A 25,801-nucleotide genomic window follows, 5' to 3' on the forward strand; every position below is an offset into this window, starting at 1 on the left:
AAGAACTTATCTTGGAAGCTACTAGGCTGGGTCAACTGTTGATGATCCTGCTCAGGTAGCTAACAAACTAAATGAATATTTTGCATCGACATTCACACATGAGGAGTTATTCAGCAAGGGGAATGCCAGAGGTGTATTCAACTCTAGCAGTAAGCTACAGAATCTTGAAATAACTGGGAGTAAAGTGGAGGAGAAACTGTTGAAGATAAACACAAGAAAGGCACCCGGGGTGGATGGGATCTATCCAGTTATATTAAAGGAGGCAGCAAAGGAAGTAAGCAAACCCTTAGCCATAATTATGAGAGCTTCCTTGGACTCAGGGGAGGTACCCACAGACTGGAGATGTGCAAATGTGACCCCAATTCACAAAGGAGGATCAAAGGCTGACACAAGTAATTATAGACCTGTGAGCTTAACTTCTGTTCCAGGAAAATTAATGGAAGCACTGGTTAAAGAAGCACTGCAGGATCATTTAGACAAGACTTCAGTTATAGCTCAGACACAGCATGGTTTTGTTAAGGGGAAGTCTTGCCTGACCAACTTGATTGGATACTATGATGCAGTCACAAAAGAACTGGATGCAGGGATTAACTTTGATATTATATACTTGGATCTTAGAAAGGCTTTTGATACTGTTGCACATGGAAGACTGCTACACAAATTGGAGCAGTGTGACATTGGAGGCAAATTGCTGCTATGGATAAAGGGGTGGTTGAGGGGGAGAAGACAGAGAGTGGTAATCAATGGACACTGCTCATCGTGGACTAATGTTATTAGTGGAGTCCCTCAGGGCTCAGTGTTGGGTCCATTATTGTTTTCTGTATTTATAAATGATATTGATACAAACTGGACAGCAGATGATACAAAGGTTGGCAGGGTTGTCAAGGACACTACTGACACTATGCTGCTGCAACAGGATCTGGAAAGGTTGAGCTGATGGGCTGAGAGGTTTGAAAATGAAGTTTAACATTGACAAATGTAAAGTACTACACATGGGAAACAGCAACCCCAGAGCAACGTATCAACTCTGTGGTACTACACTGACAGTGGTAGAGAATGAAAGGGATTTGGGGGTGGTTGTGCAGGCAGATATGAAGTTCTCTGAGCAGTGGAGACGGGCTGCAAGAGTAGCTCATGGAGTATTGTCAATGATATACAGGAATTTTTCTAGCAGGGATAAGGAGGTGATTATTCCATTGTATAAGGCAATGGTCAAGCCACACCTAGAGTACTGTATACAGGTCTGGGGGCCTCATTTCAAGAAGGAAATGAGGGAACGAGTACAGAGAAGGGCAACAAGATTAGTGAATGGAACAAAGGGGTGCTCATACGAAGAAAGGCTTAAGTTTTGCAAATTGCAAAACTTAAGCCAGCGGGCTTAAGTTTTGCAATTTGCAGACTTCCATCCCTTGTGGTGGAAGTTGATAGCCTAAATAAGTTTAAGGCTCAGCTGGACAGGTATTTTGAACGAACAGAGGGTTGAAGTGGAAGTGGGTTTTTTTTTTTTTTTTTTTTTTGGCTGATGCTGCATAAGCTTGCTTTCTTGCATCAAAAGCCTCTACTAATGCTAATGCTAATGCTAATGAGAAATCACTAGCAAACAGAGCAAAGAGGGGGGGGGGGGTGGATAAAGAATTCTTCACATATATAAATGCCAAGAAGAGCAGGACAAACCTTATGAAGAAAGACTTCGAATATGTGGGTTGCAGAGTTTGGAAACTAGACACCTTAGAGGAGATTTGATTGAGATGTTTAAGGCTCTGAGAGGCATCAGTAAAATGAATGAGGACAAAATTTTCAAGATTATAAATGATGCTTGAACTAGGGGACATAAATTCAAGTTACGGGGGGAAATGTTTCAATTGGACTGCAGGAAGTTTTATTTTAGCCAGAGAGTTATAAATTACTGGAATAAGTTGCCTTCATGGGTGGTAGAGGTCGACAGTTTGGGGAAATTCAAAGGTCATCTGGATAGTACTTTCGGATAAGGGAAGCGCATAGGATGATAGGTTTAATTTCGTTTTTTTTTTTATTAATTATTATTATTTATTTATTTTTTTTGTTTTTATCATTGTTTTGTTCGGATTTTTTTTGGCTGGTGCAGCATAAGCCATAGGCTTTCTTGCACCATGCGGCCATTACTAATACTAATACTAATCAGTTGGTCCCACTGTATAGAATTTAAATACTGTCTCAGACCAATATAGTTGCCTTTACGAAAGCAAAAACCTTTCCCTTTACCCCTGAAGGTAGTTACCTCTTTGAGTAAATCGCACTTGAGCACACTGTGATCACTGCCACCTAGTGGTTCCTTTATCTGCAAATTCTTAATGCATGAAGAATCACTACTGATAATCAGATCATCAGGTCAAGAGTATTACTCCCGAACATGCTGATGTAGAAAATAATCATCCAATAAATCCACAAAAGCCTTGCTAGTGTGTGAGTGAATAACCCACAAATTCCAGTCAATATCTGGGAAATTAAAATCTATTTTCCTGTACAGTATCTTATTATAATCATCAGAGTTATTAGGCCTATAGCACACTCCTACTCTCAATTTTGATCTCCCAATGCTTATGTCACTCCAAACTGACTCGACACTGCACTTGTCCAGTGATGTTGACTGGCTTCATTTCCTTGGATTTTATGTGTTTCTTAACTAATAGTATAACCCCTCCTCCCTTCCTATCCTGTCTATCCTTTCTGTACACATTGTACTCCCCAAATTCCGGTTCTGCATTCCTTCTTTCTGTGTGACACCACATCTCTGATATCCCAACAACGTCTGCCTTTGATGTTTTGAGCAATACCTCAAATTCATCAAATTTATTAACTCCTAGCATTGGTGTACACGCAAGTATACATGCACCTGTTCCTATTCTTAGCTACCCTAACACAACCCATGTGTTTACTTGTACCACAATGACTCCCAGCAGTCTTTGAAATATCCTGCATCTTGTTTTCCAGGCTGCTGCTAATTCCAATAGAAGCAGTGCAAGAATCATTTTCACCTCTGCCAGTGGGTACTGTTATTCTATTAATCCTTGTATCCCCCAAGCTAGCAGTTTTCCAACCCACCTAACATTGCCTCGATAGCATCAGCAAATATTCTTGTCCCCTTTCTATTTAAGTGTATCCCATCCCTGTAGAAGCAGTCTCTCCTGTTAACAAATACAGACCAGGTACAGACCACTTGATATCGATGGTCCAGCAGTTGATAATCCTGCTGAGGTTTCTGCCAAACTGAATAGATATTTTGCATCTACATTCACGCATGAAGAATTATTTAGAGAAGGGGATGTTGGAAGTTTTTCAGATTCTAACAGGGAGCTAAATAATTTTGTGATAACTTAAAGAAAGTTGGAAGAGAACTTGTTGAGGATGGACATAAAAAAGGGTACCTATAGTAGACAGAATCTATCCAATTATATTAAGGGAGGCAGCAAAGAGGATGCAAACCTTGAGCCATAATTATGACAGCATCCCTTGATTCAGAGAAGGTTCCTATGAACTGGAGAGGTGCGAATATTTCCCCAATTCATAAATGGAGATCAAAAGGCAACAGATTAATTACAGATCTGTTGGCTTAATATCTGTTCCAAAGAAAACATTGGAATCACTGGTTAAAGAAATAATGCAGGACCATTTGGACAGGCATGCAATAATATTGACATCAAAGCATGGATTTGTCAAGGGGCAGGCAGGTCTAACCAATCTAACGAGTACAGAGAAGGGCAACTAGATTAGTGAATGTAACAAAGGGTTGTTCTTATGAAGAAAGGGTTAAGTTTTGCAAATTACAGTGTCTGGAGACTAGGCACCTGCGAGGTGATCTCACTGAGGTGTATAAGGCCTTGAGTGGTTTGAGCATGCTCAATGCTGAAGGAATTCTTCCTCTTGCTCAGAATAATTGCCTGAGAGGACATAAATTCAAATTGAGGAAAGATAATTGTAGGATAAATGTGAAGAAGTTTGTCTTTAGCCAGCGAGTCGTTGATTGCTGGAACAAACCTCCATCTGTCGTAGAAGTTGATACCTTAAATAGATTCAAGGCAGAACTAGACAAACATTTGGAGTGAGTGGATGAGTGAAATGAGAAGGGGTTTATTTTGGCTGATGCTGTATAAGCTGGCTTTCTTGCATTATATGTCTTTGTTAATGCTAATGCTAATATGATAAGTCACTGTGACCAAGGAACTGGATGCCAAAAATAATTTTGATATCATTTACTTAAATTTCAGGAAGCTTTTGATACTGTTGCACATACAAGACTGTTGTACAAACTGGAGAAATGTGGCATTAAGGTTAAGTTACTGGTACGGATAAATGATGATTCTGTGGAAAAAGAAAGAGAATGGTTAGCAATGGGCACTGCTTCGTGGACTAATGTTATTAGTGCTGGGTCCATTGTCATTTTCAATAGTTATCAAAGATATGGATATCAGGCTTAATGTCTAAGTTTGCAGATGATACAAAGGTTGGCAGAGTGGTTAATGACAGCCATCAGAATGAGCAACTGCAAAAAGAAAATTGTGTTGATAGGCTGAGAAATTGTAGTTGAAGTTTAACCATTGACAAATGCAAGGTACTGCACCTGGGTAGCAGTAACCCCAGAATAACTTATCAACTGTGTAGTACTACATTCAGAATAGTGGAGAATGAAAGAGTCCCAGAAGTAATTGTGCAGTCAGATGTGAAATTCTCTGAGCAGTGTAGACATGCTGCCTGGACAGTTCACGAGGGTTTTGTCAATAATATACAGAACCTGTGCCAGTCGGATAAAGAAGTGATTATCCCTTTGTACAAGGCCATGGTTATAGCTGCATCTTTAGTGTTGTATACAGTTTCAGAGGTCTCACTTGAGAAAGGATGTAGAACTGCTGGAACTTGTGCAGAGAAGGACAACCAGATTGGTAAAAGGAACAAAAGGGTGCTCTTACCTAGAAAGGCTTTAGTTCTGTAAATTGCAGCATCTCAAGGCTAGACAGGTGTGGGGAGATATGATTGAGGTGTTTAAAACCTTGAATGGACTGAGTAAGTTGTATGTTAATGATAATCTTCCACTTGCTATGATTACACACATGAGGAGGCATAAATTCAAGTTGTGGAAGGATGGTTGCAGGATAGATGTGCAAAAGATTTCATTCAGCCAGATGGTGGTTGATTGTTGGAACAGGCTTCCATCTGTTGTTGTGGAAATGGATGGGTTGAATAAATTCAAGGGATAACAAGAAAAAGTTTTGGAGGGTACAGATGGGAGAAGTTTATTTTTTTTGACTAATGCTACTAAGCTTCTTTTTTGCATCATTTGCCATTACTACCAAGCAAGACCACCCTTTTGTTCCGTTCAATCTTGTTGCCCTTCTCTGCACCTATTAAAGCAGATTCACATCCTTCCTAAAATGAGGCCTCAGACCTCATGGGATAATCACCTCCTTATCCCTGCTTAAAAAGTTACTGTATATTCTTGACAAAACCCCATGAGCTGTCATGGCATCCTGTCTGCACTGCACAGAGAACTTCATATCTGACTGCACAATTAGCCACAGGTCATATTTACCCCTACCCTGAGTGTAATACTACACAGTCGATACTTTAATCTGCAATTAATGCTCCCAATTGCTGTACCTTGCATTTTGTCAATATTAAAATTCAACTGCCATTTCTCAACTTACCTGCAAAATTTTTCTAAATCTTGTTGCAGTAGCATGCCTTGATTATTGTCATTGACCACCCTCCCAAACCTTTGTATCATGCAAACTTAGATATTAAGCCTTGTATACCTACATCAAAATCATGGAGTCTGTAGTTAAAGAAACTATACAGGAACATATTAATATGAATGGTATCCTTAATGGATTACACATGGGTTTATAAAGGGCTGATGTATGACTAACTGACTTGCATGACTAATGTACGAGAGGTAATCATTTAATATGCGAACTGGTGCAAGATAGATTTTATGTTTACTATACGAACTTTCCATAACTGCTGCTAGAGGCACTCTCCCTGATCACTACTGAGCAGATTTTGTGTGTGTGTGCATGCCAATGTCGAACTCGGCAATACTTGTTGAGCTAGTGTGGTGTGAAGAGAGCTTTTTTTAGCCACATTTCACTGATGATCGTTTTGAAGCAAGTATCATGTGGGACACACACACAGATTGAACAGCAACGTGTGATTCATTATTGCATAAGATGAGACGTAAATGCCTCGGAAACAGTTAAAGAGATGAATGAAGCATAAGGTATTGAGTGTTTTGGTAGGACAGCCATATTTAAATGGCAAAAGTGATTCAGTGAAGGCCGTGAGTCTATTGCAGATGACCCAAGACCTGGTTAACCTTCCTTTTAGCATTAGTAGAGGCATATGATGCAAGAAAGCAAACTTATGCAGCATCAGCAAAGAAAAAAAAAAAAAAAAAAAACCACTCCCATTTCACCCCTCTGTTCGTTCGAAATACCTGTCCAGCTCAGCCTTAAATTTATTTAAGCTATCAACTTCCACAACAAAAGATGAAAGTCTGTTCCACCAATCAACTACCTGCTGGCTAAAGGCAAACTTCCACACATCTATCCTACAACTGCCTTTCCTAAATTTGAATTTATGCTCTCTCAGGTGATTATTCTGAGTAAGAGAAAGAATCCTATCAGCATTGAGCATGCTCAAACCATTCAAAGCTTTACTCAATGAGATCACTTCACAGGTGCCTAGTCCACAGACACTAATCTGCAAAATTTAAGCCTTTCTTCCTAACAGCAACCCTTCAGAGTTAAACTATGCTGTGCCATTCATGAGAAATGTCAAGAACTTGCCGGTGTGTAGCAGTTTCTCTATCAAGACAATGCCAGGCCCCATATGGCTAATATTGTGCAGCCAGTGATCACTATCATAGGTGGCGAGGTTCTGCAAACATCCCCCTTATTCACCAGACTTAGCCATGTGTGATTTCTTCCGGTTTCAATATCTGAAGAACGTTCTGAAAGACAAGCGTTTCGCATATGACAATGATGCTCACAGAGCCACAATAGAAGAATTTTGCAGTATTTTGAAAAATGGCTTGCAAGGAGCATTTAATACATGAGTACAGTGATGATAAAAGTGTGTAAAGTTCAAAGGAGAATATTTCAAGAAGGAGAAATCCACAGAGGATTTAAATAATGACAATTACGATAAGATCTTACACCAGTCTGGAAATTAAACTATCATCCCTTGTAGTTAATTATTATGACAAAGTCATAAAACAGTTGCATGAAATAACTGTGACAATATTTACTACCTTGACTTCAATAAAGCTTTTGATACGGTTCTCCATGAAAAGCTGTTATATAAACTGGAGCACAAATTGGGATTAAAGGGAAGATCTTTTGTTGGATAAATGGCTGGCTAAGACAGAGGACAGAGAATCCTTTGTCTGATAATTTAAAGGTAAGAAGGGTGGTGAATGACCAAAATCAGGGCATTTTTCTTCAAAATGACTTGATCAATTGAATAAATTAAGGTTGCCACATGTGCAAACATTCAAAGCTTATACCTTCATATTAGTCAGGATGCAGATCTGCTAAAGCAGTTAAATTACTTTGTCAGTTGATCAAGGACACTCAGCTCCATCACAGGATGATAAAACACCTTGTTGTACACATGTGTATATTTGTGACAACATCAACAGCTGGTATTCATATATATTAATATACAGGACTCTCTTCCCAACCACACATCTGAGTTGACGTAGTTTTATATTTGTATACCAAAATTTTATAATCCAAGCTTTTTGTAACAATTATATGGTTCGGTCCAGCCTCTTTAAACAAAGGAACATGATAGTTACTGTTCCCTCCTCAAGCAGATCACATGGATAGAACTGGAGGGAATAGAATTGCCAAAGCCAAAGGCTATAAGGTATCGGTCTGTTGTGTGCAACTGTATGTATTCTTCAGGTCAGTTTCTTGTTTGCTGGATAATAATTTGCTATAATCAGCAAAACTATGGACAGGATTTCCAGACAGTGGAAGACAGTCAATAATGTATGAAAGAAAAAAAGAACTGAACCTTGGGGAACACTAGCATTACTGAAGAAGTTACAAGATAGAGAGTCAGCTGCCATCATTTGCAGGAGTGGCCAGGGATAAAACTGGGTACCATGTTGCAAAAAATAGTTGGCAATCCATAGGTTGAAGCTTGATAAGAAGACCTTTATGCCAAACATGATCAAACACCTTAGAAATTTCAAGAGAAACTGCTTGAGTTTTACTAAACTTTTCCGCTGAATTTGTCCATAAATGGGTAAAATAATTTTAAAAATAGTGCAACATTATATAACCAGTTCTTACAATCACCATTTTTTTTCTTCCTCTAGACATGAAAACAATATCCACAAGGATTTCTCAAAGTCATCAAAATTGGCCTCTAAATGGTTGGGTTATTGGAATGTTTTCTAAAGTTTATTTTCCAGTTTGTTTCAATAAACTTGATCATTTTTTGCCATTAAAATTTACATGGAATGCAGTGTTGTTTACTCTCTTATTACAATTAGTTAATTCACACGTCTTTCTCCCAAAAAATTATAAATTAAAAAAAATTTCAATTTTATTTTTTTATTTGGGTGTTTTATGTATATAATTATAGGTGTATTTAATTAGTGGTACAGAGGGGTTACTCAGCTTCTCTGATTGACTAATCAGTGCTCAATCAGTCTGTTATGACAACATCTCCCATCTCTTACTTTCCTAATCATTGAGAGGCATGGTGCATGTGACCAGGGAATGCTTCTAGAACAATGCTGTTAGCAAAGATAATAATCACAGTGTAATAATGTAGTAATCTGTAATTATCTCTCAATGCAAATACTCACAACTAAATGACTCTTCTAAAGTTATGATTGGCATTTGGTTTAGTCAACACTTTTTAATGTTAACTGCCATTTTGGGGTTTTTAATCCACCTGGATCTGAAACCACTTGACTTTAGAACCATTTTCTTCCAATTTGATGGAAGTAAAGCTGGATATGCGCAACCTTCACCAGTAATTGACTAATTCAGCCATAGTGAGAAGAAAGCCAAAAATACCTCTGTCTTCCCCAATCAATATTGACTCAATTGCATAATTTTCAATTGTGGGTCGGAAAGCTTGCCAGACAAGCATTCGGTAAAAGCTGAAAAACTTTAAACACCTCAATTAGGTTTTAAGCTGAGCTTTCAGATATTTCAATTTGCAGAATTCAAGTCTTTTTTGGTAATAATATCCTTTTTTTGCCCCAACTAATCTTGTTACTCTTCTCTGTATACTTTCTAACAGTTCTGAGATTCCCAGCCCTGCATGCAGTATTCAAGGTGAGAAGTCTGTGAGAAGTCGGTGAGAAGACAGTGAGAAATCTCTGTTAGAGACTACTACTACTAACAGCGGTAGGCTGTTAGAATAACTCAAAAGTTCACTGATAGAATTTGAGTTATCCTAACAGCCTACCTCTACACTGCTCAGAGAACTTCATGTATGACTGTACAATTGTCATCAAGTTTATTCTTCATTGACTGCTATGATTTTGGTACAATCCTGCTACCTGATACAGTCAGTATCTTGCCATTATTAATTTAATACCATAATTTGTAGAGGAGCATCAAACAAACAAAAAAGAGGAATTAGTGATCCTCAGTTAAGTCCCAGTTTGCAATACTGAAATATATACTGTATCATTATCGTGGAAGTGAATTCATTTTTTATTCTTATTTTTTTATTGTTTGAAATTTTGTGGATTGCTTATAAGAGTTGTTCTCCAGCACATTTATTTTCTCTGAAAATAAATCATTATAGCTTCGTAAATTGAGGTCAGGTTATTACATATAGGCTGTATCATTTGCATTACATTAACAATGGAAAACTGCTTCCTATTTGTTATTTTTGCATTTTTAATGTACTGTACATGTATAAAATACACTCACAGCTTAAGTTAAGGCTTTAGAAATACTTTTTATCAAAATTATTTCTAAAGCCATACAAGCTATGACAAGGGTGTCACACAAATATCAAATGATTTTATAGTAAAAAAAAAAAATCTTATATCACATATTCAAAAAAAATAATATCTTCTATTTATATAACACTTACTTTTTCTATTAATCTAATGGCACTTACTTTGTTTCTGAGATAATGGCCGATTCTGTGCCCAAAAGCAAAATAGTGGATACATAACTTTTATTGTACACAGCATAATAGTTAACCATAAAATGACTACAACATGAAAATTTCCAAAAGCCCAGAACAGTAAATCAATATCTTTCTTCATCCTATTATAAATATATATGTATATATAATAATTATACATATAAATTGAAATTAAAATTACAGTTGATTAATAGATTATGAAGAGCAACAAAAAAGAAATAAAAGAAAAACAAACATCAGTGGTTGCTCAACATAACCAACAAATTTTCTGTGAGATAATATAAATTAAGTTACATACGTGAATTAAAATCGGTCAGCAGAATGAATGAGCACTGCATGAAGGAATACAACAAAAACCAATACATAAATACAGAAACATGGAAGAGATGGAGGAAGTAACTACATTAAGAGGAAGAATATTGCTGAAGGAATACATACCTAAAATTTTTGAGATACTTTATACAGAAAACCAATACAGCAATTACAAGCCAATAATATACAAATTTAGGCCAGCGACTGCTGAGAGCACCAAAGCCAAACAATGTGAAACATTATGAATATGATACTGTAAACCAACCACAGTAACAGGTCACAGTAACATGACCAATAAATGAAAGAACCTAAAATTAAAAACAGTACAAACAGAGCCTCATCTCATCAGAATGCAACAAGGTAATAACCATTATGGAATCACTGCATTTTGAAAATTATACAAATCAATGCATCAAACAGCAACTGACAATATGCTATCACTCTTCTGATGAAATCAAATTCATGATATTTCACATCATTTGGTTTCAGTGTTTTCAGTGAACATTAGTCTAAATTTGTTTATAACTGGTTCCTATTGATTTTTCTATTTAAGGTATCCCAAAATTTTTAGGTACACATTTCTTCCACAACACTCATCCTCTTAATTTAATGCCCCCCCCCCCCATTCCTTTCAGTGTTTCTAAATTTATGTACTGTTTTCACTGTACTTGTTTCACCAGGCCTCATTTATTCTGCTGAACTATTTATGTATAGATAAATACATAGACAGATATATATAGATAAAATAGTGATATTTCATATAATTTGGTCTTAGGACATCACAGGGAGCAAAGCTAAATTTATGTTAATAAGCACTAATTCCTTCTACAATGCCTTTATTCTTGATTTAGTTTCTCACCCCATTCTATTGGTTTTCATTATATTTTACTTCTTCTTAGATGTCTTCCCATTCTTGTTATTCTTATTTTACATATTTTAATTTGTGTTCTATAAGCAAATTCCTGCTGTAGTGCTTTTGAATGGACTGGCCACAAGGTGCAAGTGAGAAAGCATTATAAGTGGTCCCCCCCCCCCTTTATTTTGTTATTTTAATTTTTCAATATTTTGAGAGATAACACTGATTTTCTAGCCTTTGCAAATTTTTAAAGCAATGGTTTATATTAAGTTAATAAGTTTAATTAAGTTCATATTATCATTACCTGTGCAGAAATGCTACTGCCGGTTTTATCTAAGATATAATGATCACAAGGTTATATTGAATTTCTTTGAAAGAGTTCAATTAGCCATTGTTCCTACTACAGAAATATGCAATCTTGTTTAAACATGAAGGTGCAGTTACAAAGAGTAGTATTTTTGAAGCATTTTAGACATTCACACAAACAACCTATGCAGGTCTACACATGTAATGCTTATAAAAAATAATTAAAAAACATAAAAATGATAATACAAAAAAAGCAATAACAATGATGATGTAAAACAGTACTGAGTTTTTAAGTGAAATTAAAATGTTCATAATTTGAATAAAATATCAAAAATATTCAATAATATAATCTTACATTTCTTTATTAGAAATATAGATGACCACTGAATAAATAAACATAACTGCCACTGCTGTAGGCCAAATGTTACACATCAGATATAAATGAGGAGTATTCTGAATGTCCCTATAAAAGAGAAAAATGTATAATTACAGCTAAAATTGAAATTTTACTTAACTTTGATCAAACACTTGATCTAGGGAAACATTACTGCTTATAATCATGAAGTTATAGCTAATACTGTATCTAATTTTGATCTGAAAGAGTGTAATTAGCCATTGTTTCCATTAGAAATATGAAGTTTGCTTTAAACACGGTGGCAGTTATATAGTAAGTATAATGAAATTTAAAGGATTTTATAATTAATGGTTTATTTTGATTTATATTATGATTAATAATTTTTTAAAATTTATTTTATGATTTTATAATTACTGATTTATTTTATGATTACTGATTTCTTTTGAAAACATTAATTACAAAAATCAAACAAATAATTATCAATTAATCTTCATTAATAATTAATAAATTCCTTTTGTCAAATGCAATTTTACATAAATATGGTACCCAGCAACTGCTGATATTTTGCTTTTCCTTTTTATAAATGTGTAAAAAGCAAAATACCAGGTCTATTTTTCGGACTTATCTATATTTATAAAGAAACATTGCACAAAAATTAAAAAAACAAAATATCAGAAATCAATTCACTTTCCTTTTTCAACATCTAGAAAACTGGAAAACAAAAACATTAAAAGTTTCTGAGTATGCAAAAAAAAAAAAAAAACGTTTAACAAAAGGAATTTAAAAATTATTTGGAGTGAATATGATTTTATTAAAAAAAAAATTAAATGAGCAGTGCGTGTTAGAAGAGTTATACAATTAACAGAAACAATGGTAGGTATATGAGAACATGTGGTTTTATCTTTTGGTAATAAACTGTGAAATGAGGTAAACATTATAAGAGGGCTGGAAATTGATACAGAGTGGATAAACTACAGTCTGCATATAAATAAATAAATTTTTATACTCTGGCACGACAACCAAGTCAGTAGAGTTTACAATAAATCGTCAATACAAATATTTATTGTATTTAGTAATCACGGGCTTGAACCCTGGTCCACTCAAGGAACGCATGCCATGCACTGTCGCGCCTGACCACTGAGCATGTGCAGAGCTTTTGGAATCTAGACTGAAGAAATGAACTTACTGCAAAAAGATACAATTATATATGGATTTCGTTAACGATAAAAAAGAGCTTTCTTAATATTTTGATATGGCGGATTCACTTTTTGCTACTGCAATTGTACTGGTGGTGCACTTGGAAGAGAACATAAAGCAGAAGAAATAAACCAGAAGAGGACATGAATGTTGGACGCGTAAGTGATGAACACGGTGAATGTTTTCATTAAGATACTACTACCATGGAGGAATGTTACCGAAGAAGGTAGATATCCAGTACATTGATAATCTATTGCTGGACAATGATCAGGGGCTCCGGATCATTTCCAAAATAAAATCAAATGAAAAAACAAATTGTGTATATTTTTACACGTTTTTTGTAATATTTGTTAAAATTTTAAAAAATTCCGCCGTTTCTCTATTCCAATAAACGTGTAACCCGCATCTCTCTAAATCTGTGGACAATATGACTTTAGGTTTAAATTCAGCTCATCAAAATCTATGAGATTTCAGTAGCAAAAAAACATCAACACTTAGAATTTGTTATCCATAGCAATTGTTTGATTTTGTATTTAACTATTAAATGTAAAAATAATTAAGCTGTATGGATAAACGTTGATAAAGAAATCTTTTTCAAGAAATGCATAATTAGTTATGAGGAACTGTACTTGCGGCCTGCGCTTCAACTTTTTATGGTTTTTTATGGTTTTGGTCAAAAAGGGTGACAGGTACTGTGTTTTTCTTTTCACTCAGAAACTCACATATATAACTTCTTTCTACCAATATTGCTTTCCAAAGGTTGTAAAAAAATCAGAAGTGAGGATTCTTATTAACGACACGACATGTGATACTTAAAGGACCAGTGATTATTTCTTACACCACTTTTGTCTTTCATTTCGAACAACTCGCAGTACATGATCTGTCATTTTCCGGTATAAACGTAATTGTAATCTGTGACTACTTTTCGCAGCCTACAGTTCTTGGAGGGTTGACATCATCCAGCGCAGCCCATTCTGCTCTCACTCTACTTCAGGGACGGCGGTGGAAGGAGATCAGGAGCATTATCACACCGGTATTCAGTGGCAGCATCATGAAGGATGTGAGTATGGCTCTGCAATCTCTGCCCCTTTCTTTTATGAGTGTTCAACGTTCATGTGTGCATTAAGCACTCACGAATGTTGAACATGCACGAGTACACTTCTGCAAAATTTTTCCTCAAAGTGCTTCCGTATATCTCCGCTCTGTTCACCAAAATTGCTTACTTTCTACAGGCAGGTGGCACCACTAATGGATGCTGCCATTGGTGACAGGCTGGATGTGGTGGAGGAAAAGGCATCTAAAGAGGAGCCATTTCCGACATGTTCCAGAGATTGACTCTGGCTGTGATGGCCTCGGCGATATTCGCGCTGGATTCTAATGTGCAGCATGATCTGTGAGACTCGTTCTTCTTGAACAGCCAGACCGCGGTGGACACGACGTTTTCCTGGCTCCTGATCCTTGTCACAGGTCAGTTCACTTTCTTCAGAAACTGTAAATAAATAAATAAATCTTTATTGTGAAGTAGTTACAGCACAATATCCCATCATGGCGACGAGCGACAGGGGTTCACATATAGCAGTTAGGGAAAAGATAAGTACGGTGTACAAATACAAAAGGCAACAAAATACAGCGAACAAATACAAAAGGCAACAAAATACAGCGAACAAATACAAAAGGCTACAAAATATCTATCACAAATGCAAAAGAAATACAAATATAGCATAAAAACACATAAAAAACACACACTAGACATAAATACAGAAATAAATACAACTTGGCAATATATCAGAGTTCAAGGGCTTTGATAAAGTTGTGTCTGTCCTTGTTACTTATTATGCTGTCGATATCAGCGTCCACACAGTTGAGGGCAGCGAGCATCTGCTTGGGAAGAAATCTCTCAGTGAGTACAAGCCTGTTGTGGTGAGCCACGAGTGCTGGTACCAACCATAGGCTTGGCTGTGGAATCCTCCAAGAGCAAGCATTCCAAATATTTGGAGATGATATCTGGCCTGTGATGAGTTTGGCTGTGAAGACCAGCCTCTTTTCCACAATCAGGAACCTCATCCTCGGGATGTCGAGTGCTTGTGCCATCATGGTGGTTGTGGTAGCGGGAGGTAGACGAAGCTTGTTATTGGCCCATTTCAGTAACCAGTATTCAGCGGTGTACACCCGCTTGAGGTTTGTAGGTGCAGCCGAGGCCCATATTTCTGCACCATAGAGAATGGGGGGGTAAACGGTGGAGGTAATGAACCTTTTGACAGTGACAGGATGTCGGACATGTAGCAGCTGCTGCTTTGAGATCCACCGTAGACGAGAGAATTTGGTACTGATTTTCTCGATCTGGTTGACAATGGACATCTTTTGGTCAAACAGAACGCCAAGGTCTGTGTGCTAGGGTACTTTTGGTATTCGTACCCCTGCGAGTGAAACGTTGAGTACTGTTGGCATGGATTTAAGGGAGAATATAACCTGAGCAGACTTCAGTGGGTTGATTTTCAGATTGAAGTTTGCCAGGTAAAATTCTAGATCCTTAAGTTGGGAATTGATCCTGTTGCTCAGCTGAATGGGGTTGTCGCCAGGGTTAATTTGAGTCAGCAGTTTGAGGTCATCAGCATAGCATAGGAGACCATTCGTTGAGGCAATAATGGGCACAGACACCCCCCCGCGGTACTCCAGCAGCAATGTCGCAGGATAGGGTGTGTTGTTGCCGATGGAGAATAAGTATTCTGTGACAGAGAAGAGATTCCAAAAAGCACAGCATATCACCTTGAATGTGAAATTTCTCCTTAAGAGAAATTTCACATTCAAGGCCGGGATCGACAAGGCATCAAAGGCTGCGCTTATGTCGAGATATGTGGTTGCTAGCTCAGCTCTTTGTTCGAAAGCTGAGAGGATGCATTCTGTGGTGGCTGCCAAGTTAGTGATTGATGATTTTCCTGCAATGGCATAGTGGATTTCAGGTGGTTTCGTCTGGAGGATTTGTTGAGTGATTGTGGGTAGCAGAGCCTTTTCAAGAGTTTTTAACAGACAAGAGGCAACTGATATGGGTCTGAACTGGCGTTTGTGGCAAATTGGTTTTTAGGGATGTTGTTATGTTGTTGTTATTTGGTTTTTAGGAGGATTAGCAACTAAGGCCATATTGCTCCGGGATATGCAGTGGTCATTCCCTGACCTTTCTGCATCCTCTGTATTTGGTGGTGACGGGCTCGAACCCCGGTCTAATCAAGAAGCGTGTGCTACGCACTGCTGCTCCTTCCCACCTGGTTACGGAGGCACCATTTTTAGGGATGGGGTATACTCTGTACTTATTCCACTGGGGTGGGAAATAATGCTCAGTGAGGCATCTGTTGTAGATCAAGAGAAGAGGGTCTATGATGAATGTGCTCAAGCATTTGATCATAAATTGCAGAATTCCATCCTCCCCAACAGTGGTTGTTGAGGGAAGGGAATTGATGGCACGTATGAGCTCCTGTTTCGTGATCTGGATAGTCCCTAGGACATCTGAAGGGTGTTCACAGTCAGGCTGGACAACTGTAGATGATACTGTGGTTGTATTTGAAAACCTGGCGATGTATTTGAGCCATTCTTGAGGATCAAACATATGATTGAATCCACCATGTGGGGCAGCATAGAATGGCTTTCCTTTCCTCAGAGTGCGGTTAAGATTTACTTGGATTGCAGCAACTTTCTTTCAATTAAAGTGGACCCTGGCACGGGAAAAGGCGATTCTGTCTTGACTGCCATTCGTACGCTTCCATTTCTTATGTAGGACTTGTTTCATTTTGAAGCTGTTGTTGAGGTCAACAATCCACCACGATCTGGAACGGTGAGTTACTGTTACTTGTTTGGTGGCAGCATAGTCGGTGATGGATTTAATCCAGTTAGACAAGCGTGTCACTGCAAGGCTGAGGTCACAGTCAATGAGGACATCCCAAGAAATGCAGGATGCTGCTTCTACACAGAGTTGAGGATTAAGGTATTTAGGTGCTGAAACATATTTGACTATTTTGTTGTCAGGGATGTTGAAGTTTGGCCCCTGCAATGACCATGTCAAAACTATAGGCTGGTGATTGGACAGGAAGAATGCAATGGGATCATCCTCAGCTGTGCATGGCGTTGAAGCAAAAGCAAGATCCAGTAGGTTCAATCCCCTGGTGGGGTTCTGATTGACCTGTGTCATGTCGATGGATTTGAAGAACTCAAGGAGCCTGATAAAGAGGTGATGGTGGTTGGGAGGCAGGTTAAAATTACCAGAAACAAGGCGTTGTGCAGACGGACGAAGATGGTTTAAGAGCCAGTTCCCTAGATCTTCAATAATTTCAACTGTAGGCCCTGGAGGAATATACACAGATGCGATATCAATGTGGATGGAGTGGAAGCATAGCGAGACTATAATCGCTTCGAAAGCTTGAGTTGTAGTTGAGGTTGAATTCTCATATGAGAATAGGGAGGTGTTGTACAGTATGGCTACTCCACCGCCTCTAGATTGCTCCCTGGAGGCAGACAGCATGTGGTAACCAGCAATAGCTGAGCAGAAGAGTGTGTCTTGATTAGGTTGAAGCCACGTTTCTGCGAGGCAGACCATGTCAGTAACCTGGGAGAGGAAGATCTGTTCTACAGAGTCTAGTTTGTTCCTAATGGGCCTGATATTTTGGAAGTACACCCTGATGACAGGTGTTCGACGAACTTCCGTCCTGATTGGAGGTATCCTGAGTTGGCATGTTCGTGAGTGAATGGCACGACTTCCTATCGACATATGGACTGGTATTTTATGGGGACCATCACATAGGGGACTCAGGATACTCTTATCATGGCGGGGTGGTGCTTTCACTGTGGGGCTTGGCAGAACAGTGGTATGAAAGGAGGATTGCTGAGATCTTTGGAAGCTGTCCGGGAATGAGTCCAGTCAGCTGTGGATGGTGATGTTGCAGACTTGGTTTTGGTGCAGAGGTGGAGGTTGGGGAAGGTGACTGGTTCTCCTATTATAGAAGGGTCAAATGATGGTGCCAATAGGCCAGATAGATTCGGTTCCAATTCAATTCAACAGGTCTTGTGGCATTCAACCTTGAACGATGCGCAGTGTGGGTTCCTGGTGTGAAGTTGCTGCACCTTTAGTCGAAGGTTTAGTTGATCATGCAGAACCTCGGCAACATGATTTGCTGTGGTATTTGGGGCTAAGCGATATATGAAAAGTCCACTAGAGAGTCTGGACTGCCATCTGGGAGGTGTGTGGGAAGGCTACAATTTGGAGTTGGTTGATGTGCCAATTCGAAGCCATTCACGTGAAGCTGTACTTGCTCATTGGCTCACTCTGAAGTTCATATGTGTACTTTCCTCTGGTTGCATAGGGTAGGATGGATTTGCAGTGGGGTGAACTGGGAGTGGAAATTGTAGTGTGGAAGAATCCGCTGGCTCGAATATTGTATTCGCTCTGACACTGAGTCCCAGGCCTTGTGAAGATGAAAAGTGCGAGTGGGGTATGGCAGGACAGGCATTGCGAGAAGTTGGGTGTGAAGGTGGAAATGATGACTTTTGCCTCATTGGCATAGATGTAGAGAATTCGTTATTGCAAGTAAGAGAGTTTCTACATGTGGTGCCAATGACCATTGGTGGGGCCTGCTTCTGTAATTGTGGAATCCTCTCTTTTGTTGAGTGGTGATTAATATCAGTTGCCCTTTTCAGGTTCTTCTTGAGCGTACATGAATGATTGGCTTTTGTGGGTGGTTTTTGCCCTTTCCCATCTGTTTTTAGAAGCTGGTTGGAGCGAGGAGATGTTTGGCCATTTTTCAGATTCGTTCCTACCTGGAGCTTCTGATGGAGGACTGGGGATTGATTTTTTGCTACATTCGGGGCAGACTGATACTGTAATGGCTTTGGGTAATTTTTATATAATCTACTGAGATCGTCTGAGTTCAGAAGGTTAGTGAGTTTACTTGGATCTGCTAGCTTACTCAGTTCGATCTTATTATAGATATCAAGGAGTATAAATTTCATCTCCTTGTTTTCTTTGTGTAGCACTGTGATGTCGTCTTGTAGCTGTGCCAGTTGTGCTTTTGAGATTTCATTTCCATGATCTATTTTCACTATTGCTTCTGATGAGGTTGTCCTGAAGTTTAATAATTCATTTTCAAGCTGATTAATTCTGGAGATCAACTGCTCAGTACTCTCAACAACTGTATCCGTGGTTCCTGAACACGACACACCGGGTTCAGGTATCCTCAGTTCTAGAAGTTCATCAGGTTTCGCACCTGTGATGTCGGTTCTCTGTTGCCCCAAGTCCTTTAACCATGTAAACTCAGCAGAAAGTTGAGAGATTGCGGTCTGAATTTCATTAACAGAATCACTTAGCTGAATAAAATCACGGCGGGATACGCACTCCGAATCAGTTTGTAAATTAGGTGAAGTGTCATTGACATTCCTCGAGTCATTTTCTGCTTGTTTGCAAAGTTCTCATTTCCAAGAATTTTTAATTTTCTTTGCAAGTCTTTTCAGGTGAGAGTATGGGCTACATGGCCCACAGAGGCGAATGGCTTTGCACGAAGTGCACATGAGGACATAGTCAACTTGATAACCACACCCTGTGCAAGTAATAGGTTCGCTCATGGCTGCAGAAACTGTAGGTATTTGTGATTTAAAGGATTATCAGCGTCCTTGAAGACAGCAAAAAACTGAACGGCGAATACAGAATACGTGTAAAGTCGCTGAAGGCACCGTGAGTGAGTGAGTAGTGGGTCAATGAGCCCTGAGGCACAAATTCCAGAAATTTTATGGACAAGCTTAGTGTCGGCAGCTCGTGCAGACAGGGAGTTCTGTATGTCATCATACAATCCAGAAAAGCAACGGACAAATTGCCTTTATCACTGAGAACAAAGTAATATTCAAAATTCAAAATTAACCTGAATCAAATTAAGAGCTGCTTGTAGTTATAGGTATAGGTGCACTTTACTGTCACAGAAAGTTAGGGCTCTCTTTCAGCCTGGGTTTAGTATTATGGAGGCACTCTCCCCAGTCAAGTGCAGGGTATATACGTGGCAATCACGAGATAGCAACGCCTCTCTATACACCATGCCAGCCACATGGTGACCACTGCAGTGTGGCAAACAAAGGATACAGATATTAACGCAAATAACCTGCTAATTTCCCAACAGAAATTTCAAATTTTCTTACCGGGGGAGTCCACTACTTGACATCTTTGAGTGAGAACACATTTTGAGACAAGGACTGAAGCTAAAGCACATTTTTTAAACAAATTTCTACAGAGCATTCAACTGCACGTCTTCACTATACGGCAGTTCAGGCTTAATATCCCCATGTTTGGAGGTCCCCATAGACTGGAGGTGTGGAAATGTATCACCAATTCACAAAGGGTGTTCAAAAGGTAACACAAGTAACTACAGACCTGTTGGTTTAACTTGTGTTCCGGGGAAAATAATAGAATCACTGGTTAAAGAAGCAGTGCAGGATCATCTAGACAAGACTGCAGTAATAGTTAAGACACAGCATGGGTTTGTTAAAGGGAGATCTTTTCTGACCAGTTTCATTGGATACTATGATGTGTTCATAGAAGAACTGAATGCAAAAAAATTATTTTGATATCATAAACTTGGATTTCAGGAAAGCTTTAGATACTGTTGCACATGGAAGACTGCTGTACAAATTGGAGAGGTATGGCATTAAGGGTAAGTTGCTACAATGGATAAAGGGATGGTTGAGTGGGAGACAGCAGAGAGTAATAATCAATGGACACTGCTCTTCATGGACAAATGTTATTAGTGGAGTTCCCCAGGGTACAGTGTTGGGCCCATTGTTGTTTTCTGTATTTATAAATGATATTGATGATGGTACATCAGGCTTAATGTCCAAGTTTGCAGATGATACAAAGGTTGGCAGGGTTGTTAACAACAGTAAAGACAGCATGCTACTCCAATTGGATCTAGATAAGTTGGGAAAATGGACTGAGAAGTGGCAATTGAAGTTTAACATTGACAAATGCAAAGTACTCCATATGGGTACCAATAACCAAAGAGAAACGTACCAACTGTGTGGTACTACACTTAAGGAAGTGGAAAGTGAAAAAGACTTGTGGGTAATTGTGCAGTCAAATATGAAGTTTTCTGAGCAGTACAGATGGGCTGCCAGGGCGGGTCATGGAGTATTGTCAATGATATATAGGAATTTTGCTAGCAGGGACAGGTAGGTGATTATCCTGTTATACAAGGCAATGGTTGTTGTTGTTATTTGGTTTTTAGGAGCATTAGCAACTAAGGCCATATTGCTCCGGGGATATGCGGTGATCATTCCGCATGAATGAGCTTTCCGCATCCTCCTTATTTGGTGGTCACGGGCTCGAACCCCGGTCTAATCAAGAAACATGTGCTACTCACTGCTGCTCCTGCCCACCTCGCTACAGAGGCGCCTAAAAAAGGCAATGGTCAGGAGACACATAGAGTACTGTGAACAGGTCTGGAGGTCTCATTTTAGGAAGGATGTAGAGTTGTTAGACTGAGTACAAAGAAGGGCAACAAGATTGGTGAGGGGGAACAAAGGGGTGCTCTTACCAATTAAGGCTGAAGTTCTGCAAATTGCAGTGCAATTTGCAGAACCTAAGAGGTGATCTGATTGAGGTGTATAAGGCCTTGAATGGGTTGAGCAAGTTGAATGCTGATGGGATTCATCCTCTTCCTCCAACAAAGAATCTGAGGGGGCACAGTTTCGAATTGAGGAAAGATAGTTGTAGAATAGATGTGCGGAAATTTGCCAGTGGGTAGTTGATTGGTGGAACAGGATTCCATCTTTTGTTGTGGAAGCTAATAGCCTAAATAAATTTAAGGCTGAGCTGGACAGGCATTTGGAACAAACAGAGGGGTGAAATGAGAGGGTGTTTTTTTTTTTTTTTTTTTTTTTTTTTGGCTGATGCTGCATAAGCTTGCTTTCTTGCATCATATGCCTCTACTAATGTTGATGTTATACAGCTTGTATATAGATTTCAGCAAATTATTCTTTGTGTATCTTCGCTTGATGCTGTTATAGAATCAATGTGATGATTAACAAACTGGCAGAGGTTTTTGAATGCTCTAATAGAATAGATGATATTGTAGGTTAAATGTCTTATTAATTAACCAGTATTCACACAATAAATTCCCTTAGAATCTCCATACTAGTTTCCCTTCTGCTCCTGATTCCAGGTTAGTGGATTTCACTCCACTCTACTGACAAACTGTTAAGCCTCTAGTAACACTTTAATTTTTTTCTCCACCCTAGAGTGTTCTCACTTCCCAAAGAAAATTTCAAAAATTGCACTGGTATTGATCAGAACAGCTTCACATCAGTTCAAGATCACTGTATACAGATATTTCAGACAAGTTCAACTTGTTGTAACATGTCTGGTGATTCATCTAGCCACAGTAACACACAAATCATCTGTTTATCTGCAGTCAATCTGAATTATTATTATTATTATTAGCAAGGAAGCCTGAGACTTATACTGCACCAGCCAAAAAACAGAAATTTCTGAATTACCCCGAGAGAGAGAGAGAGAGAGAGAGAGAGAGAGAGAGAGAGAATGAAAGTCAGAAGTAGAAGGGAAGGGAATCACCAAGAAAGAGAAGAATGATGATATCCAGACTCAGGACCCTGGGTATGTCAAGTCCATACTCACCAGATGAGAGCCCCTGGGGTTAGCACACATTGAATACAAAAGCGTTTTATGAGTTTTATTACAGTTTAAAATAAGTTCAAATTTGGGTAAGATGCAAGAGAAACCCATGAAATGTTAAAAATAGTTTTTGGAGATGTTGCTGTTATTTGGTTTTTAGGAGCATTAGCAACTAAGGCCATATTGCTCCGGAGGGATATGCGGTGGTCAATTCTCTGACCTTTCCGTATCCTCCGTATTTGGTGGTCACGGGTTCAAACCCCGGTCTAATGAAGAAGCATGTGCTACACACTGCTGCTCCTGCCCACCTGGCTACGGAGGCGCCATTTTTGGAGATGATGCATGGTTCATGATGTTTAAAGAACACTGCTTACCTGTTGAAGATGACCATTGCTCTGGTTGCTAAACAACTTTAAAAATCAATGATTCAATCACTTGCATTCATAATTTGATCAGAATGATCAAATTTTCATCAAGTTGCTAGTGAAACTGGAATTTCTTAAGAAATATATTAATCAGTTTTAACACATGGTTTGGGAATTCAACACATTTCAAACAAATTTGTGCCTCACATCCTCACTGGTGATCACAGAAAGTGGCATGTTTTCACATGTCAGAACCTTCATAAACATACTGCTGATGAAGGTTCATCAGCAGCATGTTGATGTCTCTTTCTTGTTTTTGGTAATTATTCACTGCCATATAAAGTGAAGAACAAAAGCTTTAAATTATAGTACACCAGTCTCCCCATTTCACATGGTTTAAAAGCATCACTACAAAAATAAAACCAATCCATTTGAAATCAAAATGTCTGTTACCTGGTGTGATAAATAACGGAACTGAATATTGCTGTGGCTTATTGCATCAGATACACATATATTAATTATAACAATTATGAAATAATATCACTGCCAAGCTTACAGTAACATTACAGTTTCTTATAATGACATTATGAAATAATGTGACTGTAAGAAACAGTGCCGCTTTCATTTTTTATCACATTTTTCACATCAGAGATCACTTACAATAATTGCAGGCAAGCCACCCAATTTATTTTATTTTATTTATTAAAATGAAATAAAATAAATAAAAAAATAATAAATGCATACTTAATATAAAGTAAAATCCAATTTACTGATAAAATATGAAAACAAAGTTTAAAGTATTAAAATTGCAAAGTAAAACACTAAAACACTAGAACTTTGAAAAGTGACCACCTCCTTTGTCAACAGTGAAATTTATTGACAGTACCTCTAGCTCTTAATAATCAGAGCAGAGTAGATTCACAAATCTGTATCTAAAACTAAAGGATCATGGGAGTTACCCTCCACATGTGCATGGAGGCTGGATATGGCTCAGGAGTGTGCCAGGCAAAACAGTTAATTCTGTCCAAGAACTGCAGCCTTGAAGAAAGACAAATATAACTCCCTATTTCTATTAATAATATTGTGTTCTGAAAAAAAAAAAAGAAAAAAAATTCAATCTGCAAGATCTCCATCCATTTCTACCACTAATATCTATATGTACGATGATAATAAATCTGCATCTCTCACAAATTTAGTGGTTTCTTCCCTTTCTGCTCAGCCACAATGAAACACAATGGAAGCATTCCTAAAATAAGTATATTCCTTTTAGAAAATCTTCAGAAGACAAAGCTTGAGTTGAAAATGCATTGTTTTTGCAATATGGCAGAATAAAACATGCAGCCCATACAGTCAGAATGGATTGCTAATGTCATTTGGTAAGGTCTCGCTTTTTATGATGTACCAATGCATATGTAGGTATGCAAATAATCACTTCACTTTCACCACCTACAGTAACGCTCTCTGCACGAAAGCCAAAAAACATGAACAGAACACACATTACAGACAACCCATAAGATTTTTTAATTCCACCACATATTGTCACTCATTTGGAGAGGTCCAAATTTCAGTCCTGAAGGAATTTCTAAAGGCCTCTTCAATTAAGGCTGTGGTTAGCTAATCTCGAGAAGAGGGAGTAGGACATTCCCCGCAAGTTATTCTGGGTTTTCAGCCTACAAACATGCAAATCAGCTAGTGAACGTGTACACACGTACACACAGACACACACACACACACACACTTGTAAAAACATAATATGCAATGGTGAAATATGGTTAAAATCACTGATGCACCTAAAATCCAACTACATATATCCAAATTCATAGCCCACAAATTTTTTGATTCCAAAAATAAGTGATTCTTTCTGATTAGGCATTTTTCCTTCATATTTTTCCTCTGTGATCAATCTTCAAATTACAATAATGTATTTAATTAAAAAATAAAATACTATATAATATAATCTTTATATGTTTCCTAAAAAAATTTTTATGTCTTTAAAGAATAAAAATAAATGCAGATAGACAAAGTCTGCAAAATAAAATTCACTACATGCTGACTTTCAAATACTTACGTCAACAAAGAATTTCTTTGAACAAGTTCTATGGGCAGTGGTTCTGCAAGTGACTTTGCATTTCTGAAATACAAAGTAAAGTACTGAGTTTTCAGTGATGAGCAAAATTAATGAGTTCATTAAAATTATTACATTTAATATGGAAGAAATGAACTGTTCATGCAGTAAATCTGTAGTACAAACAGGGATTATGTAACTTTATGGAGGTGAGAGCTTTGCCACTGTTTATAAGATTATTCATAATATAGTTTTAAAATGGTTTTCACAGGGGCAGCTCATTCATAAAAGCCTAATAGGTATCACCTAGGGCATAAAAAATCTCTTGTGCCCTAGGTGAGATTTTGGTGCCCAGCCACTATATAGTTCACCAGAATGCCTTTTGGTAGAACTAAGAGGTAATCAGAGTGCACACTCCTGCTGTCTCTCCTTTGCCAGCTGCATAGGAGGCATTAGAGCATGGTATAATATAAAATTTTGGTATGGAACAACTTTTGGAACACCTAAATACAGTTCGAAATTACAGTAT

General features: G+C 38.1%; 1 protein-coding gene across 1 annotated transcript in view; it reads right to left on the bottom strand.

The window, feature by feature from the left end:
* LOC150087625 (sterol O-acyltransferase 1-like) overlaps positions 1–10,282 on the bottom strand; it is a 110,537-nt gene extending 100,255 nt beyond the window's left edge. The window contains exon 1 of the mRNA XM_090369832.1: positions 10,132–10,282. Within this exon, the coding sequence (XP_090225958.1) occupies positions 10,132–10,282 (151 nt within the window). The remainder of the gene's footprint in view (positions 1–10,131) is intronic.
* Between the last annotated feature and the right edge of the window lie 15,519 nt (positions 10,283–25,801).

This window comes from Mastigoproctus giganteus, chromosome 3, assembly GCF_048544385.1.
Source record: "Mastigoproctus giganteus isolate SK-2022 chromosome 3, ASM4854438v1, whole genome shotgun sequence".
Lineage (NCBI taxonomy): Eukaryota > Metazoa > Arthropoda > Arachnida > Uropygi > Thelyphonidae > Mastigoproctus > Mastigoproctus giganteus.